This window comes from Ambystoma mexicanum, chromosome 5p (assembly GCF_040938575.1).
Source record: "Ambystoma mexicanum isolate Mex_15411 chromosome 5p, UKY_AmexF1_1, whole genome shotgun sequence".
NCBI lineage: Eukaryota > Metazoa > Chordata > Amphibia > Caudata > Ambystomatidae > Ambystoma > Ambystoma mexicanum.
In genome coordinates, this window is record NC_090930.1 from 1,065,614,925 (window position 1) to 1,065,631,683 (window position 16,759).

General features: G+C 45.0%; 1 protein-coding gene across 2 annotated transcripts in view; it reads left to right on the forward strand.

Moving 5' to 3' along the window:
• Positions 1-16,759, forward strand: part of GMPR (guanosine monophosphate reductase) — a 712,135-nt gene that overhangs the window by 643,777 nt on the left and 51,599 nt on the right. For both annotated transcript variants that reach the window (XM_069613564.1, XM_069613565.1), the window contains exon 8: positions 13,840-13,999. In XM_069613564.1, the coding sequence (XP_069469665.1) occupies positions 13,840-13,999 (160 nt within the window). The remainder of the gene's footprint in view (positions 1-13,839; positions 14,000-16,759) is intronic.

Consider the following 16,759-nt stretch of genomic DNA (forward strand, 5'->3'; position numbering starts at 1 on the left):
GTATATTGATCACTGACACTCTTGCAAACCCAGGTCAAGATACAGAGATTAAGGGCAAATTACGATCTTTAGTTGCCCAGGCTAAAATACTAATGGGCAAATTCGGAAAATTCACAATAAAACATGTGCTAACTTTCTATATGCAGAAGGTCCGTCCAATCCAACATATGGGTCGGAAGCACAATCCCCAAAAAAAGAACTTTGGTGGGACAGATTAGAATCGTCCTTTTGGAAGCAAGTCTTACGTCTACCGTCAGGCACTCCATTACCATTGATTTGCTTTGAATTGGGCTCTCTTTCTATGTCTTCTTTTGTCACATGGATATATTGTGCATTCTTTCGAAAATGTCTTCTCTCCCTTAATCGCACAGATATTCTAGGCAAAGTGGCCTCCCATTTGTTAAGTAGAAACCAAATATTTTCTCAAAAATGGTGCGATTTAACTCTAAATGCACTAGCTGATGCATCAATCTCGTTGGAGCTTCTTTTATCAAATGAAGGCAGTGCAAAAAAGAAAATCCAACAGTATGACTGGTGTATTAACCAAAATCGATGTTTAAACTAGAAGGACTTCAAACAGAATTTATTTGGTCACAAGCGTTACAGAATCATGGCTGACTATCTGATCAAATTCCCATGCCCAAAACTACGACAGAAGCTTCTTCGCTTCTGTCTGAATCTGTGGCCAACTTTAGATGTCCTTTCTCGTAGAAACATAATTCCAAAGGCTGTCGATTCTGTAAAATCCTCGATTAGAAAGAGACTCTAGAACATTGTATGGTGTATTGTCCTCAGCTGAAAACCACTCGTAAATTGTATTTTAAACATCATCTTGAAGAACAAAACATGTATATACATAAGGATTTATGGCAGTACATCTTCTCATCATCCAAGCTATTTATAAAGATAGCCATTGTACAATTTTTGGATGCTGTGTTTCCAGATGAATGTTATTAGCGTCAGAAAAGTATTGTTGGAATCTAAAAAGTGCTGCCATAGATCATTTTATATTGTTCAATCCATTTATTGTGATTGTTGTTTCTGCACAATTCTATCTGTAAACATCTATGAAATGTAATTTTAAGTATAATTGCACTACTTTGTAATATTGTAGTTTTATATGGTGAAAATATTTGAAAGGTTAATTCTATTAACCAAACAAATAAAGAAAAGAAAAAAAAACAAAGTGTGCTTTTCTGTTGATTGCCGTTATTTGCTGTTGTGCAAGACTTTGTTTTGTTGTTGCAGTGTAGTGAAGTGTGTGCGGTTTGTTGTGCTTAGAGGTATGGTTGTGTTTGGTTTGAGTATGAGAGGTGTATGCAGAGGGGTGAGATTTTTAGTAGGGTTGGTTTATGGCATCACTATCTAGACATGGTGCATGCTAAACTCCACAATTCTATCTAGGTGGGACGCATGCTGTGTGGTTTGTTTTGCTGTTGCAGTGTAGTGAAGTGTGTGTGGTTTGTTGTGCCTAGAGGTATGGTTGTGTTTGGTTTGAGTATGAGAGGTGTTGCAGAGAGGTGAGATTTTTAGTAGGGTTGGTTAATGGCATCACTATCTATATGTGGCACATGCTAACCTCCACAACTCTATCTGGATCTGACACATGCTAATCTTCACAATTCTATCTAGAAGTGACGCAAGATTATCTCCACAATTCTATCTAGATGAGGCCTATGTTAATCGTCACAATTCTATCTAGATGTGGAGCATGCTAATCTCCACAATTCTATCTAGATATGACACATGCACATCTCCACAATTCTATCTAGATGTGACTCATGCTAATCTCCACAATTCTATCTAGATGTGGCGCATGTTAACCTCCACAATTCTATCTAGAAAAAACGCAAGATTATCTCCACATTTCTATCTAAATGAGGCCCATGTTAATCTCCACAATTCTATATACATGTGGTGCATGCTGATCTCCACAATTCTATCTATAAGTGACACATGCAAATCTCCACCATTCTATCTAGATGTGATGCATGCTAATCTTCAAAATTCTATCTAGAAGTCACGCAAGATTATCTCCACAATTCTGTGTGGGTGTGGCACATGTTAATCAATTCACAATACTATCCCATACCTACATGCTCAAATGCGAACTGTGCATGGCCAACACCATTGGCATTATGCAACGTGTGGCTAACTTAAACAATGAGGCTGGTTGCTGGATGGATACCTTGTACAAGTGTGGTAGATGCTGACTATGGCTAGTAGACATAGGCAGGAAAAGTACCTGGTGGAGTAGGATAATTGGTGATGCTGCAGGTGGGTAGTTAGAGGGTTATCCAGAATGGCTAGATAACATAATGGCTTTAGTGCAGGATATGATCACCAACCCAGTGCAGGCCTTGTGCATCATTCTAAAGCTGCTGGTCGGGCACCAATATTTGTTCTCCCTGCCTGGACTAGATGCAAGATATTGCTAACTGGCACAGTTAGGACACAGTTCACATAGATGAGGGAGGTGGCTAAGCTACACAGTCTGCCTGATTGTGGTGGGCTATCACAGTGTGTCTGTATGCAAGCTTTAGGGTAAAGAAGGAGTAATAAGAGAGTTGCAGCAGTTTTGTGCGATGCAGTGATTGATGCGCCCCCTGTCCGCACCACGCTAACCTTGTCAGTCACTGCTGGCTCTTGCTTCCCCAGCGGACACGATCTGGAGCTGCTTTTATAGGAGCTGCCGTTTGCCTTGGGGGCTATCCTGGGGAGTGGGATAATAAAGGACTATGGGCCAATCAGGGGTGGAGGGAGGGCAGGGAGGTGGCCGGGTGCAGGGAACGCAAATCAGGAGAGGGTGTTTGAGGGGAGGCACAGGAAGCGCCTGGACTATTTTGCTATTTTAAAGCGAATTTCAGGCAAAACTTGATTTAAAGGCCAAATGTAGGTGGATGCAGTCTGGGACGCCACATCAGGGAAAGCATGCACCACTGGGTCACAGGTGGAACAGGACACAGAATATGAAACAGCGTCCTGGCCTTGGTAGGGAGAGGAGCTTTAGCTTCACAGACAAGTGCAGCTAATTACGGGCAGGGGTGGGCAGTGGAAGGAGGGAGGAGGTGAGTGCCTATCAGATGCAAATGCCAGTATGAAAGTTGTTCACAACTCCTTGTGGTAATTCCACAACCTCTTATAATCTGTGTGTGGTGCCAACACCTATTTCCTTCCAAAGTGGACAGTACATAAAAAGACATAACAAATTAGCTCACAATAAACACCAGAATAGCAGCTGAAGGCAGAGCATATTCATCACCTAGCTCTAATGCCTCCTAGAAACCTAATTTAGACTACTTGCACTTCATTCTATTAAGATGAGATGTATGAAAATTCCACCCACTTCTTTGTATTCACACGTAAGGAATATAATACTGACATCAAATAAATGTATGCCGCCATTGGAGCCGGGGCTGTAAGCTCTGGCTTTGTCGATGCTTTGGACTGCAACTCCCATCTGCCCCAGCCAGCATAGTCAATGGTGAGGGATCATCGGAGTGATAGCCCAAAGGAAGTGGAGGTGCCAGACCCCTGTATTAGAGGAAAGGTAGTAAATAAACGCTGTCAGACACAGTCCCAGAGTGCCAGGGTTTCCAAGGGGGCATTACAGGTGTGTCACTGGTAGGAAGGGGACCTGGGCCCGGATCAGAGGGTAGCCAGGTAACCAGTGCAGTTTCAGATTCAGCCAGGAGGTCAGCAGGGGAGAGGAGGAGAGAAAGCATAAGCAAAGAGGAAGATCTTGAGGAAATGGTTCTCCTCAAGTTTCAGAGAGGCGGGGAGGGAGGCTGTTCCAGAGGGAGGCCCCAGCAGAAGAATGAGATCTACCACCAACTCGCTGCTTGGAGAAGCGACTAACCATGAGAGAGTTGGAGATGGATGAGCGAACAGCTCGAGAAGGAAGATATTTAGGAAGAGAGAGTTGAAGGTATTGCGGTCCCAGGCCCCAGAAGGACTTGTGGACAATGCAGATGGTTTTGAACTTAATCCTTGCCGCCACTGGGAGCCAGTGCAGAGATTTCAGACCTGGAGAGATACAATCCCTGGGCTTGAGGCCAAGGACAAGTCTGACAGTCCAGTTTTGGATGAGTTGCAGAGGACAGAGAGTAGGGGCAGGCAGATTTAGAAAGAGGCTGTTCCAGTAGTCCAGCCTAGAGAGAACCAGAGCTCTGGAGACAGTGATCTTCTGGGGGAAGGAGAGGAAAGGAAGAATACCTCTGAGGAGGTGTTGCTGGTAGTGGGACTTCTTAGAGACGTCAGAGATGTGAGGAGAGAAGGAAAGTGTGGAGTCAAAGATGACCCCAAGGTATTTAGCCTCACAGGTGGGAGCAGGAAGAGGGTCAAGAGAGGCTGGCCAGAGAGTGACCGCAAAGGAGGGAGCAGCTGTGCAGATGAGGAGAATCTTGGTTTTAATGGCATTAAGGCAGAGATCATTGGCGGCACATCACTCCTGGATGGCGGACAGACAGTCAGAGATGAGAGAAGGAGAAGAGGGGGCTAAAGGGAGCCTGAAAATGAGCTGAGTGTCATCCGCATAGCACTGAAAGTTGGGGCAGAAAGCGGCAAGGCGGTGGCCAGGAAGTGCCATGTATTGGCTGAACAGCCAGGAATAGAGGCTAGACCCTTGGGGAACACTACAGGTAGAGATACAGATAGAGAAGAAGAAGGACCCGAGTTGGACCTGGGAGGGTCGCTCATAGAGGAAGGAGGTCAGCCAAGACAGGGCTTGATCGTGATACCCAGGTTATCACGGAGACGGTTGAGCAGGATGGCATGGTTGACCATGTCAAAAGCAGAAGAGAGATCAAGTAAGATGAGGACACAGGGGGTGTTGGAATCGGGGATGGAGAGCAGGTCTTCACAGATGTTCTGGAAAGCAGTTTACGTGCTTCTGGCAGTTCTGAAACCAGACTGATGGCCATGGAGACAACCAACAGATTCAGAGCGTGGATTAAGCTGGGAGATGGCCAGCTTTTCCAGGAGTTTGCCCAGGAAAGGAGTGATGGAGATTGGATGATAGTTAGCCAGACAGGGAGGGTCGACAGAGGGTTTCCTAAGAAGAGGGTGCAGAAGGGAGTGGTTCCGGTGGGTGGGGAAGACTCCAGTGGTGAAGGAGTGGTTGCAGAAATCAGCCAGAGCAGGAGCCAGGGTGTCAATGAGGTCTTTGATGATTTTGGAGGAACAGGGGTGAATCTGTTTTGACAAGAGTTTCATAGATCAGACTTGTCTAGATACCTCATATGTGGAAAACAGGGGAAAGGCAGAGAATTAGGGAGGAGAGGTGCTGAAGAACGGCCAGAGGAAGAGCAGGGATTAGAGGGAGGAGGGGAAGAGGAAGAGAGAGAGGACAGGATGACCTGAGTTTTAGAGATGAAATGAGAAGCCAGAGCCGTGCAGAGGGCCTGAGAGGGGACAGGAGAGGTAGAGACTGCAGCAGGATTGTCCAGCTCCTTGCAGATTTTAAAGAGTTCATCTGAGTTCTTAGATGCTGCGCAGACACGGGCTTGGATGTGGGCTCTGTTCATGGTTCGGACAGAGAGCTGGTATTGCATTTGGAGCAGGCAGCAGGCCAGTTTGTCAGAGGATGTACTGGAAGCATGCCATTTCCTCTCAGCCACCCTGCACTTGCATTTAAGGGTGACGAGGTCTGAGTTGTACCAAGTGTTGCGCTTGGATTTGGGCTTCAAGCAAATCCTCATGACAGGGGCAACAGCATCGAGAGTATCAGATATAGAAGAGTGGGGCATGGAAAGGGCGGTGTCAGGGAGGGAGTCAGCCAAGGGGCCAGAGGAGTAGAAAGTGGTGGTGAAAGCCTCAATTGACACATGCTTCATGGGTCAGATAACTGAGAAGGTAGGCGGCAGTGCCCGAGTTGGCTTGGCTTGAGGCGCAGAGAAGAAGGGACGCAGCAGAAACATAAATTTGCGTTCCGTCCCTCCTCTCCATCACACAAATGCAATGTGGTGTAGCTTGAATGGAGGGAGTTAAAGCCTTACTCAAGGCCTTTACGCCTTCCATTCATGTTAAGACACATTGGAACATGAGCCCCATTGATAATAAAGGATATCACATCAGTTATGTTATCAGATGGATAAAAGCTAGCATTACTAGTGGTGGGGGTGTAGCATAACAAACCCTCAAACTGAGTGAAAATACTTTGGCTAAGGGACAGTTAAAATGCATATTTTCAGAGCAACAAAACCCTTGAAATTCAGTGAAAAACACTTCAGTTGAAGTGTTGTTAAGGTGTTGATTTAATGCAACAAAACCCCTGAAATCTTGAAGATGTTGGAAGCTATGCCACCTTAGCTATGAGGCCCCCATTGTGCAGCCCTTACGCAGACTGATGACATCACAAATGACACCAGAGATGACATCACTTATGACATCTCAGATGGCATCAGTGATTACATTGTATGAGAAGTGAGTTATGACACCACTTATGACCTCCTGTATGATCTTACTGGTGAGTACCACCAAGGGTGAAACATTGTTTACTGTATTTAAAGATATATAGTGCATTCTAGCACAGGTGCAATGTACCCTGTCTTTTTCTAATGTCCAAACACATTTTCAATCATGTCCATAATAGCATGATAGCTACAGAAAGTTTGTCCTTTGCATAGGAATCTACAATTTCAAATGCAATATGGATCAACACAGGTATTACATTACAACTTCCACTAGCGGTACCCGGCATAGGCAATGGTGAGGGATCATGAGAATCATAGTCCAAAACATGTAGCCACTAGCCCTACCCGGCATAGGCAATGATGAGGAATCATGAGAGGCATAGCTCAAAACATGCAGTGAAATGCAGTTTCAAACCCATGCACAAAAATGATTACAACTTTCGTTTGTTCACTACATTATCTACTTTAGCCCTGGTAATCCTGTGTCCTTTCAACATGAAACTGTGTTTTCCACATGGTTGTCCTTTGCAGGCCATCCACCCTAACCTTTACCATTTGACATGGTCAAGGCCTACAATTTGATTTGGTATATTGACAAGTTGTTTGTGGTATGCAGATGTGTTGATTGGTAAACTGCTACTTCGCCGGACAGATAGCACAGCGAGCTGAGGCTTGTTTATGGCATCTGTGCGTAGCCTGCTGACGCAGGTTCGAATCTTGGGGGCCAACTCAGCCTTTCATCCTTCAGAGGTCGATAAACTGTTATTACAGCATTTTGATGCCCTTGGCGTGAGCTAGCGCTATATAAAAACTGGTATTATTATTCTCATGTATGCTGTCATTTTCGGTGGGCTGGTGCAAAGTCATGGTTCGAAATTCAGGGAGCTGGGAGTTATTTAGCTCCTGGTTATAGCCTCAGAGAGACCCTGGTTGGCTTAAGACCAACAGCAACCAGGAGGTACATTTGGCACCACAGGCCAACTGGCGCAATGCAAACCTATCCTTATTACATTTAGGAATGTGTATTAAGAGCATTAGGACACATCCAGAAGACATTTAAAGCGTAATGGTTCACATATAATTGACAAAACGTTATAGTTTGCTTTTCACATGGGAATTTTACTGGTGGCATGAAATATGATAGCTCCTGGTTTCCAAAGGTTAGCTCCTGCTTACTGGGTGATGCCAGATACCCAGGAGCTGCTTTTATTCGATCCATGAAAGTCATAATTTTACTACCCAAATGTATACTTTGCGTAGGGGACTATCATTTTATAACCATAGAGTAATAAAGGGACTAGTGTATTTCCTCATGGTAAATTCACATTCAAAACCTAATGACTCTTGTCTTTCAAAATACCATGGCTGTAAATGGACATTATTTTAAAATGCAAAATACAATCAAGCTGTGCACTTGAGCCGATACTTAAATGCAAAAACACGCTTTTTAAATGTTGCATCAATCTTACTTGCACGTGTCATCAGCTGTACCACTGATGTCATTGATGATTTATGTGATCTCATTTGTGACGTCATCAGTGTATTTAGTGGGAGACTCAGAGTTAAGGTGGCGTAGTTTCGAATATCTGCTGAATTTTAGGGGTATTGTTGCATTAAATTGGCACCTTAACGTCACGCCAAGGTACGTTATTTTACTGACTTTCAAGGGTTTTGTTGCATCAGAACGTTTCACAGCAACAGTGTTTCAACTAAAGTTTTTGTCTGGCTGACCTGGAGCTTGAAGACTCACATTGTTAGAGTAGTGACAATGAAGACTAGGCTTGCAATATGGAATGCTACTGATAAGTAAAACAATAACAAGCAGAAAACAAGTAAATAAATTCAACATTTACCAGGGTGCATTCCTTTATCCTCGCTAAGAACTGTAGGTGGAATTAGAGAACATCTTTGATACTGAACAATGCGCCTTGAATCCCTCTCTATTACTGCAGTGACTCACATTCCTCTTATTTGTGGTGGATCGGTGTAATAGCTCAAGCGTTGTTTGAGGTCATGTCCTTTTGTGTCATGAGTCATAATGCATGAGCTAAAAATAGTGAAATGGATGAACGCTGTCGCGCGCCATCCACGTGCCATCTTTTGTTGATGTTGGGAGACTGCACCTGCTCTCTTGTGATGAGGCAGTGCATGGGCTGCAGCTGTTTCCTGTGTGGTTAGCCTGTCGTGGAATTACAATGCACGGGGAGAGCTTCTCGGTAAACATTGCATTCACAGATCTGTTTACTGAGTCAGGCGTTTGATTGTCAGCACGTGGTTTCAGTTCTCTAAGTTTTTCCTGCAAACACGGTGTTCTCCTTTTATGACTCATCACTTACAGTAAACTCCATCCCACATGTTGCATGCAAACAAAGCTATCAGTCATCTAAACTTGTGACTCGGTTATTAAATTCAATTGTGCTAAAAATGAAGCTCATGTGTAGACATGTTTTTGACCTCAACGTTTCTAAATGAGCTTGTTTGTTCATCTGCAGTAATTTCGTGACACGTGATGAATCCTAGGCATATTGAGGGCTGGAGCATCCCTGATCCACTTCTATTGTAGGTGTGGGTTTCATTATCTAAGATGTTCTGATCACCGCAGGTGGTGGCGGCTGGCTCATTGGACATGCATTGGGCTCTTCAAGCATCAAGTATCAGGCTTTATTGAAATCCCTCTGTACTTCTTCCCAATGCCAACTGGCCACCCCTTAAATCAAAGCTTGAGCATCTTATGACAAGCCACCTATTTCCTGCGGACTGCTCCTGCGTTTCAATGACATGCATCAACCAAACCTTTAGACAGCCCACTGTGCACCTCTTCTACTGCCACACAAGTTACTTCTTTCAGTTAAGTCCATTCTTTTTCAGAACATTCATTATTACTCTAAAATCCCACATAAAGTATTCTCCACAATGTGTTACTTTTTGTCTGTCTTGTGCTGTTTAGGGGATATTAATGGGGTAACTCTGCAACACTGAATCCGGCGCCTGACTTCCCAGTGCCACAAGGACATTAACAGGCCGATTCATGGAATTAATGTGCGCTGAAAATTCCGGCGCAAGCGTGCAAAAACGTGCGATTTGCAGTGAAAGAGCAAAAATCGCAGTGCAAGTGCGAATATCGCAGGGAAACCATCGCACATCTATTCATGGAAGTCCGTGCGCGAGTAAAATCAGGGATGTGCGCTGAAAAAGTGCACGGCGCACGCCGGCGCACAGGTCATCTAACGGCGTGCGCTAAGGCCACAGCGAAAGCGCACATAGCGCGGCGTACATAACAAAAGTAGGCGGAACACAGGGCGTGACACGGGGAATGGGGAACAACTCGTGAAAATGTGGGCGTCACGGGGGAAGTACAGGAGGCAAGTGCGCGGAACGCCCATACGCTCGCCTACAACACGTATTCACGGAATCGAATAGGGCAAACCAGCGCACGGGCAAAGACGCGCACAGGCCCATACACGTCCGCCACACGAAAGCAGGCGGTAGCGTCCCTGCGCATGAAAAAAATGTGCGCCAAAATGTGCGCTAACAAAAAGCACGTATACACAGCTCTGATGAATGTCCCATACTGTGGCCCTCTATGACAAATGACGTGCAAAGGGGTATGTGACAAGCACAGACACCCGCTGTGTGAATAATAGCGTGTGCGTGTATTTCGTGGATGCACGGGAAGTTTTACACGCAATCGGGCCTGGGGGAGTGGGGTATGTGTATTTCAGGGGCTCGCGGGAAGTTTAACACGCGACCGGGCCTGGGGGAGCGGGGTACATGTATTTCAGGGGTGCGCGAGAAGTTTCACACACGATTGGCCTGGGTACGTGTATTTCAAGGGTACGCAAGAAGTTTTACACGCGATTGTCCTGGGTACGTGTATTTCAGGGGTGCGCGAGAAGTTTTACACGCGATTGGCCTGGGTACGTGTATTTCAGGGGTGCGCGAGAAGTTTCACACGTGATTGTCCTGGGTACTTGTATTTCAGGGGTGCGCAAGAAGTTTCACACGCGATTGGCCTGGCTATGTGTATTTCAGGGGTGCGCGAGAACTTTCACACGCAATTGTCCTAGGTACGTGTATTTCAGGGGTGCGCGAGAAGTTTCACACGCGATTGGGCTGGGTACGTGTATCTCAGGGGTGCGTGAGAATTTTCAAAAGCGATAGGCCCTGTGCGAGTGGGGTGCGTGTATTCCTGGGGTTCGCGTGAAGTTTCACATGTGATCGGGCCTGGGGGAGCGGGGTACGTGTATTTCAGGGGTGCGCAAGAAGTTTCATACGCAATTGGCCTGGGTACGTGTATTTCAGGGGTGCGGGAGAAGTTTTACATGTGATTGTCCTGGGTACATGTATTTCAGGGGTGCGCGAGAAGTTGTACATGCGATTGGCCTGGGTACGTGTATTTCAGGGGTGCGTGAGAAGTTTCACACGCGATTGGCCAGGGTACGTGTATTTCAGGGGTGCGCAGGTGTTTTCACACGCGATCGGGCCTGGGGGAGCGGGGTACGTGTATTTCAGGGGCTCGCGGGTGGTTTCACACGCGATTGGCCTGAGTACGTGTATTTCAGGGTTGCGCGGGAAGGCGAACCTATTTTGCCGCGCAAAGTAAAACACAAGAAGGACTTTAACAAAAAGAAATGGCGAATAAACCCAACCGGAGCCAAAAGAAAGACAATTTGGTCAAGCGGGTTTATGTTCTAGGATAATATAATAGCCAAGAACTGTACCACGTTTATCTAATATAATCGCGGTAGAAAAGTTAGGGTAGATACCACTGCCACCAGCCACGTCTAAATGTTAAAAGAGCGAAACAATGCTCTAGGAGGTACAGATAAAAAGGGATACGAGTTAACCCTTTCCAGTACTCCATGGAAGATGGGGGTGTAGGGGATCTGTGGTAGATTGATTAAGTAAAGTTAATGGTAAATTTACCCTTTTCTGGGGGACATTAGTCGCCTCAGAAATGGAGTCGAGGGAAGTCTCAAAGACAACCCTGTGCCACAGCACTGAAGGTGCTGTGTGACACACACAAAGAAGGGGGCTACTGAAGTGGGGTACTTCAGAGTCAACAATCACAAAAACAGATGGAAACACATAGCAAAACATAGGTAAGAGTGGGGGAAAAGCTCTCACTCTTACCAGGTGGAAAAAAATAAACTCCAGAAGTCCAGCAAAGCTGCTGGGGGACTCACTAGGTGAGGGAAATTAGGCATAAATGAGAATTCTCTCTAACAAAGCCTCACTATGACTCTGGCGGTAGCTGTGCCGGTAAATACTGGCACGGCTGCCGCTGGAGTCATTTTCTTCCGGCACCTGGCAATGGGGACTTACCGGTGCATTACAGCCCCTGCGGTCCCGGTAATTCCCCATTGCAGGGTGCCAGAAAATATGACTCCCCATTCCCATTGAGTCCCATTGGACTCAATGGGAATGGGGATGGCAGATGCACCTGCACCATTCCTGAATGGTGCCGGTGCATCCGTTGAGGTCTGCGAACGGGTGCCGTTCCACCTGCCAGGTCAGTAGTGGAATATAGTCACTTTTACTTTGCACTCACTCTGACCTCCATGACAGAGGGAGAGAGAGAAGAAGGAGAAGAGGCTAACAAAGGCGAAGAGGAGAGGTGTGAGGGGAGAAGAATGGAAGTAAGGAGAGGGGAAAGAGATAAGATTAAGGTGGAGTGGGGCCCAGGGATGGGAAAGAAAGACAATCTAGGGAAAGAAAGAAAGAAAGAAAGAAAGAAAGAAAGAAAGAAAGAAAGAAAGAAAGAAAGAAAGAAAGAAAGAAAGAAAGAAAGAAAGAAAGAAAGAAAGAAAGAAAGAAAGAAGCTAGAGAGGGGAAGGAAAGAGATGAGAAGGAAAGAGATGAGAAGGAGTGGGGTATGGGAAGATGGAAATGGTGGGCGAGCAAAGGGAAAGAAGACAGAAGGGAGAGTGTGAGAGGGAGCGAGAAAGGGGAAACAACGAGCAGGAATTCCGAGAGGAAAGAAAGTAGGAGGCGAGAGGATGAGAGAGGGAGGGGAAGAAGGAAGACAGCAAACGTGAATGACATGGCGATGATGGAAGGGAGGGGGAGAGAGGAAGGAGGGAGATAGAGAAAACAGGAGTCAGAGGGAGAAAGTAAAGCGAGGCAGGTATGTCAGCCTGAGACTGGGACTTGGGGCCGAACAGAGAACAACTGGAGAGGCGGACTGTGGGGAGTTTTGTATAGATACACCCTCTCCCTATAGAAGCATCACGATTCCAATATGACACGCCCATCATTGACTGGCGTTGTTTGAACATTGTAAATGACCTACACCATTATAAATGTATTGCTTCGCAGATCTCAATGGAGTAAATCCCTAACCAGGCACCTCACCCCCATTAGGTGAAAGGGGGGATTGCTGGTGACAAGGGAGGCCAGGTGGGGGAAGGTTTGAGCAATCCGGTGTAGATAAGATGTATTTGTATAATTTTACTGCAGCTATTTTGCATAGAGTTTGACTTATTTTTGCTATATATACATTTGATTGCAATAGACTTAGAAGTACTCACCTTTTTTTTCTTCTCCTCTCTGGACACAGTAGGTTCCTAATTCCAGCCTTTTAGTTGAAACTCTGCAGCCGTAAAGCATGTCCCCGGTTCACTTTTGAGGCCTACAGTAAGGCAGGGAAGGATTGCAACCCGATGGCCCCAGGTACTCTTAAGCACTTAACATTAGCGGGGGTAGGGTGGATGGAAAGAGTGTGGGTATGGTGGGGGGCAAGTGAGAAAGGGATACATGCAAGACACATACTAGTGAAATATAGGTAGATCAGAGAAATGTATGGGAAATGAAGCCAATGTAAAAAGCAAGATACCATGGTTCCCAAAGATCACAACTAGATAGGACAGTGTGCCTGCTACAGGCGCCCATTTGCAGGATTCTCTTGCCAGGCTTGTACAACAAATGCTCTCTAGTGGTCAGTTCAGCGTTCAGAGAGCCGCAGACAGTCAGCTCAAATCCCCAAACCAGTCACAACACTAAGAAATACACCTGGGGGAAGTTCATCCATCCTGGCTGTTGTTGGTGTGCATCCAATTAAAGAATGGAATAAAATATATGGCCTGATTCACAAAGCGTTTTTTAATTGAAAACTAGCATTGCAAAGCGCTTTATGAATCAAGTCCATTGAATCCAAAAAGTGAGTCATTTTTCCATGATCAAAAGAAAAGTCATTTCCCTGTTCTCCATAAAATCCAAGGAAAATAGAACAGAATCCAGGCTCGTTCATAGGATGGCCACAACCTAAAACACACTTAATCTAGGCGGAAAAAAACATTTTGATGTGTCATTATTTACTTTGAAATTTCTATTCAAAATCACTATTAAGCCCCAAAATGTTTGCAAGAAGACAAGAAAAATGTGGTTGTGTCCGGCTTTCACCTTTGAATTTTATTTCCTTTTGCAGGAGCCGGTGCAGACTTCGTCATGCTTGGGGGGATGTTTGCCGGCCACGACCAATGTGCCGGGGAGCTCATTGAGAAAAACGGCAAGAAGGTGAAGTTGTTCTACGGCATGAGCTCTGATACAGCGATGCAGAAACACGCCGGAAAAGTGGCCGAATACAGGTACAGTTACAACATTTTGGGATGAGACACATAAAGGACGTAGCAGAAGCATGCTATCACTGATTTTCGAGAACCAGATTTAGTTTTACAAATAGGAACATGATAAGGTTGCATTGGCAACCGGTGCACACTGAGGTAAGCACCAAAGAACGGTTCTGTGTCATTTCATTTTTTTACTATTCCTGACCCTCCCAACTCTTTATATGCCCTTCATCACCCCCCCCCCTGCTATATTTTTCTATGTTTTTTTGGGTAGAAAAATATTTGCAAAAAAAACAGTTGAAAAAATATCTGTTGATGAAAGGACATTGTACCCACAGAACACCCTATTATTAAGTAATGTCATCAGCAGTAGGTTATTTCCTTTAATAAGCTGCTCTCAATCCATGTGGGCACAATAGGCTTTGCTATGAGAGAATGTGCTGGTGGCATAAGAGGAGATCAACCTGACACCCTGGACTACTTCCATCTTGGATTTGAAGAAGAAGCTGACTCTTCTTCTTGAAATGAAACCGATCTGCTATCATGGTGGCAACTTATGCAGAATTCCTTCACACTCCTTAGACATGAGGAAGAAATCAGTGACATAAAGCTGTTTACCAGGGCCTCAGGGTTGGTGCTATCCTACGGCAATTCTAGGTAGCTTCATAGGGAACCGCCAGCAAAGGGTCTCCAGGACTTGCCTTTTGCCCCTGAAAACCTCAAAGCTGCCCACACTTAAAGGGAGGGTGTGATGGGGTGCCAAAACAGGGCTTCCGCTGGTGTGGCATACATCCTGGACTGGATTTGAAGGAAACACAGAAGAGTATGGAACTTCACACAATTGCAGTGGACCAGTTGTAAGATCCCACCATTGTGAACACATTGATCACAGTTCATGCAAACGGAATTCGTATTTAGTATGATAGACATGTGTTCATTATTTGGTATGCTAGATATGTTCATTATTAGAGACAGTTATAAATGATGGTCACAGGTGCCATGCCAATGTTTCTATGCTATGCTTGCTGCACTGTAATGAAAATGGTACATCATTGACAATCTGCCATGTTTGCTTTTCCCAGTTGATGACCTAAAAAGAAAGGTTTGCTCAATTGAAGGGGTTGCTTAGTTGTAATGTTTAATGTATTTAGCAGGTCTATATATTTTCAAGGAAAAGAAATACCTTTTACCTTTCAGTACCATCCCATCCCAAAACACATACTGCATGAGTCTGATGGAATTGGGACTGCACACTTAAGCACTTTGTTTTACGATGTTGGAGTGTCTGTATGCTGAACCCGTAGGCCCTTTAAGCGAGGTAACGCTCTATGGGATGGATGCGGATGCAGATTTTACTCTTATACCAAAAATAAGACTAACTCAGGAAGTTAGCAAAACTTAGGTGTTTTAATTGCAAAAACAGGGCGTTACAACGGACATCAACGGACCTCACACAAGCATTCTCAATGTTTCACATGAAAAAACACATATTTATAACAAAAATTCATCATCAGTGATGTCATACTATGTGGCAAAATAAGAAAACATACTTGGAGTTGGGATATGCTTAAGGGGAACATCTAGGTATACTTTCTAAGGAGGACATGATTATGATTGGGTCTCTAAGGTCAGGTGGACAACTATGCCCACCCCTAGTGCAAGTCATCTTCGGCGTCATAAAATACACAACGTTTCATTGGTTTCAAACTATAGGGCTCTTTACTTTGTGGCCCTCTAGGATTGGTTGGCATGCTTGTACCCTTCTGGAATATTCCACTCGCTAGCAGCACGCAAGCTGGGACCCCAGTTGCTGGAGGGCTGGACTTGACCATACCTCCCCACCTAATTAGCCCATCATCCATCATCACTTCTGTCTGCCATTCATATTAGTTTTTGAACTTTGCCTTGCAAAGTATCAGTACGCCTGAGATTAAAAGGGAGTGTGAGCATGGTCTTATCTTCAAGTCTCGGTGTAGCTCGCCCAAAGTCTATTTTTATCTTGGCCATGTGACAGGAGACCGTGTTTGAGCTTGTTCTTTCGTATTTAACACTATTAAATGAATACAACCTGGCACTTCTAGTGTTTTCCTATTACACCTCAACAGGAGCTTGCCTCGCTATATTGGTTATTGGTGGTACCATCTGCAGTCTATTCACTATGTATAGCCAGCCTTATGCTTACTTAGTCGATTTGCGTTTCAGCATCTGTACAATTATAAAATGGCTTGCATTTTCTTCATTGCTCGCCATACGTGAAATCTTCATTCCACACATGAAATGTTCAATTCTTCACCTCACTACAAGGTGTATGTACTCTCTTCATGGGCATCTCCTCTGGGTGAATCATTTTTGCTTCATGTGACGTTGCCAGTCTTCTCTTTCATTAATCTTTACACTTCTTCTGGAACCTCCTTTAAAAGGCTGTCATTTCACCGTGGGTACATCATATAGGGTTTTCTCAAGGGATACCTTGTTTTGAGGATTCTTCGCGGTATAGGGACCATTATTGGATTCGTGCATGTCGCAATTTCTCGTTTCCAACATATAGGCAAAATGGGAGTTGGACTTCTGGTAGAGGCATTTTGCTCCCCCTCTACACTCTCCCCTCTGGTTGATTCATCAACCACGCTCCCATCGTTCTTCACATCTACACATCGTCATCTGAAAAAGTGCTTCTTTGGAGTCCATATCTTCACTACTCCTTTCAGAGATCCTGCTGATTTCACATGGTCATCAACACACCAGGTCATGTGTCTACATTGTCCATTTGGGCTGCAG